This window comes from Saccopteryx bilineata, chromosome 4 (genome assembly GCF_036850765.1).
Source record: "Saccopteryx bilineata isolate mSacBil1 chromosome 4, mSacBil1_pri_phased_curated, whole genome shotgun sequence".
Classification (NCBI taxonomy): Eukaryota; Metazoa; Chordata; class Mammalia; order Chiroptera; family Emballonuridae; genus Saccopteryx; species Saccopteryx bilineata.
Window position 1 is genome coordinate 2,193,092 of NC_089493.1, and position 4,408 is coordinate 2,197,499.

Genomic DNA, 4,408 nt, shown 5'->3' on the forward strand with positions numbered 1-4,408 from the left:
AAAGGGTGGGCATGGGGGGAGGGTAGACAGGGGAAGGGAGTTAGGGTGACTTCTAGAAGGCAGGAGAACAGGACCCAGGCCCACCCTACTCAGACCCAAGCCCTCCCCACCTCAGGGCAAGCCACCACCAGGCCTCCAGGCTGGTCCCAGCCAGCCACACAAACCTGCCTCTCTAGGAGGACACCCCTCCCTCAAATCAGGGCAGGGTTGGGGCCACCTGGGAAGGAAGGTGTTGCCAGCCATCTGCAGTCCTGGCCCTGCCCACTCCCCAGTAGGACCCGGCTGGGCTCACCCTCCTGCCCCCTCCGGCCCCATCGAACAGTGCCCATACTACTGCACACCTGGGAGACTTCCATATTTCCACCCCCAGGAATCACTGGGTCATCTCCACCTGGGGTGGGCTTTATTAACCATCGTCACCATGAAGACCAGGATGTGCACAGGTTGACAGGCGGTATGCAAATAACCCGACGGGAAGCCTGAGCCTGTCCTCTGGGTCATCCTAAGCTGCCCCCCAGGGGCAGAGCAACCGCGAGGGGGGAGGCTGGCCCGGCCCTGGAGGACCCTACACAGCAAGTCCTCCCCAAAACACATCTACACAGGCTTCTGCTGCATGCTCCCACACAATTCATATCTTAAATAAATATAGTTCATCTGAGCTGTGTCAGCTATCAAATTGAAAACTGACTACTTCTCTTGACATGAACTTCACAGTGACTGCTTGCCAAAGACAATCCAGTGTTGACAACTCTGAGTCCACTTCTGTCCCAGGAAAGTACATTTCTCCCCCAGGGGAACCCCTGGGAAAAACCAGCCCCCCCCACATCCCCGGCTGCCCGTCACTGCCGGTGGGGCTCGGCCTGACATTTGCTGGGTGCATACGGGCTTGCATGCACACGTGCGTGCCTACACACACACAAACACACACATACACAGGGAAACCAATCACAGAGCACATCATGCTGAGCGCACGGCTCCAACGGCCCTTCTGGGGGTGGGGAGGCTGGGGGCTGGCCAGTTGGAAGTAGGGGTCACCCAGCTCCCTGGCCTGCATGTGGTCCAGGGCCTCTGGGACCCAGGCATCAGGAGAGGCCAGCCACACAAGGAGGAGCTAAGTCCAGCTGTCCACCTGCTGGGAAGGTCCTTTCACTCCAGACCAGGAAGATGAACAAATACAACATCAAGTGTTGTCAGGAGAAGGGAAAATACCTTAAACATGGCCAGGCTCTGTCCTCATGCCATGACCAGTAACAGCAGAAACAGCCCCTGTGGCCTGGGGAACCAGGGTCTGGGTAGCTCTACCATGTGCAGAAGAGCCCTCAGGACCTGGGGCAGGGTGCCCCCTTGCCACAACCAGAGGTTTCAGCAGCAAGATTTGCTCAGGGAGCGGGTGGGTCAGGGCAGGGTGGCCCCTGCCAGCTGCAGTCACAGTGCTTCCCACATTCCTCCCAAGGTGGTGAATGAAGGGGGAAGGCTATGACCCTGCCCAGAGGCCAGCTGCCTTCCCCCACCCTGCCCTGTGCAATTTATGGCAGGGCAGCTGCGGTGACTTTCTGCATGCCCCACTGTAGTGAAGGAACCCCTCAAAGCATTGCTCCTGGCTGGAGAGCAGCCTTGGCCCCTACTCTGTACTCTGGAAATGACCAGCAGCTCCGGGAATGGATGAGAGACCTACAGGGCCAGGTCCATGGAGGCCCAGCAGCAGCCACTATAGGGATGCTCAGAGGAGCCCCGGGACCTTGTGCTCAGGCAGGGAAGTGGCATGGCCCATTGCTCACGGGCAGACATCTGGCAACCTTGGGAAGCTCTGCCTCTAAAAGAGAATCATCTTCAAATTCTGCCTTCCTTTGCCTGAGTTACAGTGTGGCTAGGACAACAAGCAGCCTCCCACTATGGCGTCTGTCACTCTGCAGCCACTCAGCTTCTGCCGGGTTCTGCTCCTGCTGCCCAGACATCCCCACTGGGCCTGCACCCTCTTGTGACAACAGCTGTGCCCCAGTGGTCCCTGCTGTGTCCAGTCGTTCCCCACAGGGAACCCACACTGACAACTTCTGCCATGTGCATCCCTCCCTCACCGAGTGGGGTCAGGCTCAGGGTCCGCTGAGCATGCCAGTGAGGTGGTCGGGGGAGCCCCAGAGGCAGGACACAGGTGCCTGGGCCACGTTGGGGGGGCCCTTGAGACACCTCTAGAATTGGCTGGAGCAGAAGACAGTGTCACAGTCAGGGCACAAGGTGGGGAGGGAGCAAGGTATGGAGGGGGCGGCAGAGTCTGAGGATACCTGCCTGTCTGAGGCAGCAGGGTTCTTTCTGCTGGGCGGGTCCAGCCTCAGTGACTTCCACCCTGTCAGCTCTGGGTCCCTCACACTGCATCGCAGCGATCCTCCTTCCCCACGACTGAGGCCGGCCGCCCCTCCTCCGCCACCCCACCCCCATCCCTACAGGGAGGGACGCCTCACACCAGGCCGCAGTGGAACTTGCGGACGTGGCGGTAGAGGTCGCCGGACTGCGTGAAGCGGCGCTCGCACCAGCAGCAGGCGTGCGGCTTCTCGCGGGTGTGCACCACGGCGTGGCGGCTTAGGTTGTGCGAGTACTGGAAGCTCTTGCCACACTGCACACACGTGTAGGGCTTCTCGCCCGAGTGCGTGCGTTCGTGCCGTTTCAGTGTGTACGCGCAGGAGAAGGTCTTCCCACAGAGCGGGCAGGTGGGCACGGCGCCGTCGGGGGAGAGCCGCGCCCGGGCGCCGTCCCGCTCGCGGAAATGGGCGCTGAGGTGCAGCTGCAGCACGCGGACGCTGGGGAACAGCTTGCTGCACAGCGGACACGTGCAGAGGTGGCCGCTGGGCGCCAGCTCGTCCTCGATGACTCCCCGCTCTGCGTCCAGCTCCAGCGCCCGGCTGCCCACCCCACTGACTGGCAGCGGTTCCAAGCCCCCCACCAGGCGCTGGGCTGCAGGAACACAGGGTGGCTGCGAGGGGCTGTGGGGGCTCCGAGGGCCGCCGCTGTCCTGTTCCGACAGCGAATCCTGCTCATCCTTCACCAGCGGCCGGGCCCCCTGCTGCAGCCGACTGTAGGGAGCTCTCTGGGGGACGCAGGGCTGGTGGACTGGCTCCCGCCTCCGGCCAGGTTTCAGCGACAGGTCCAGCGCCCGGTCCGGCTCTCCTGGGGCCTGCCAGGGAGGAGGTCCTCGGGCTCCTGGAGGGAGGGCAGCCTTGACCCCGGCCCGGGGGAGGCTGGCCTTTTGGGCAGTTGGGCAGAGCTCAGGGGTCCAGGCGGGCAGGGGGCACGGGGGCTGGTTGGACGGCTCTGCCCCAGCGGCGGGGGTCTCCGGAAGCAGCGCGCTGTCTTTCTCCCTGAGCCTGCCCTTGCAGACCTTGACGATGTCGTACATATGCAGGTAGCTGGCGGCGGCCAGGACGTCCTCGACAGGCAGGCTGCACAGGTCCAGGCGGCCCTCGTACATGAAGTCCAGCAGACGGCCGAATGCGGGCGCCGTGACAATGTCGCCGTTGAGCCTCACCGTGTCGCGGCTGCCCGCGGGACGGTCCCTGTAGAAAAGATGGAAGTAGACGCTGCACGCGGCCAGCACGGCTCGGTGGGCTGGGAAGCGCGCGTCGCCCACCAGCACGGTGCAGTCGCACAGGAAGCCGAGCTCGCGCTGCTGCCTCAGGCGGCCCAGCAGCCGCCCACCGTGCTCCGGGAACTCCATGCCGCCGCCGTCATCACCTGGGCACAAATGGACGCCCGTGAGCGCGCCTGCAGACGCCGTGCCGTGGCTACCACGGTCGCTCGACGCGCCCTTCCCGGGTGCCGGCAGCGCGGGCAGAGGGGCGCGGAGCCGCCGCGCGTAACCGCCCGCCCGGAGCCGCCCTGGGCACCTGCCCAGAGCAGGAAAAACTCGATCGAAAGTAAACAGAAGCCGCTCGGCCGCGGGGGCGGGTCCCGGGGCGCGGACCGAGGGGCACGAGCCGCGTGGACCTATGCGCGTCCCCGCTGGAGGCACCCCTCCCTGCTCCGGAACCCCCGAACTTTCACTCTGGGGTCGCCGCCTGCTGCGTCCCCCGACGCCCGAGTCTCCGCGCCGTCGCCACCCTTAGTCCGCGCCTCCAGCTGCCTCCCGGCCCGCCAGATGCCGCCGCCGCCGCCGCCGCTGCTGCTGCGGGCCCCATTTATGGCAGCGCGGCCGCGGGGAGCGGGCCGGCGGGCGGGGCGGGCAGAGCCCGGCTCCCGCCCCCCGCACTCACCTCTGCCGCCCCGACTCCTCTCCGGCTGCCGTCCGCGCCGCGCGCCCTCCCCGGTGCGGCCCCGGAGTGCGGAGCTACGGGCAGCGCGCCCCGGCGGGGAGGGCGCGAGGACGGGAGGGCGCCGGGCGGGGCGCCCTCCAACTTGGCCCGCCCGGCACCGCCTGCCA

The 4,408-nt window shown here is 65.6% G+C and overlaps 1 protein-coding gene across 2 annotated transcripts; it reads right to left on the minus strand.

Moving 5' to 3' along the window:
* Positions 1-347: 347 nt before the first annotated feature.
* ZBTB42 (zinc finger and BTB domain containing 42) lies at positions 348-4,408 on the minus strand. 2 transcript variants are annotated; one of them, XM_066274610.1, is made up of 2 exons: positions 4,242-4,408; positions 348-3,723 (listed from the first exon to the last, which is right to left on the minus strand). In XM_066274610.1, the coding sequence occupies exon 2, from the start codon at positions 3,704-3,706 to the stop codon at positions 2,453-2,455; it is 1,254 nt and encodes a 417-aa protein (XP_066130707.1). In that variant the 5' UTR covers positions 3,707-3,723; positions 4,242-4,408; the 3' UTR covers positions 348-2,452. The 2 variants fall into 2 exon arrangements, with proteins under 2 accessions (XP_066130707.1, XP_066130708.1); XM_066274611.1 differs by having other exon boundaries at positions 348-3,545; positions 4,242-4,407.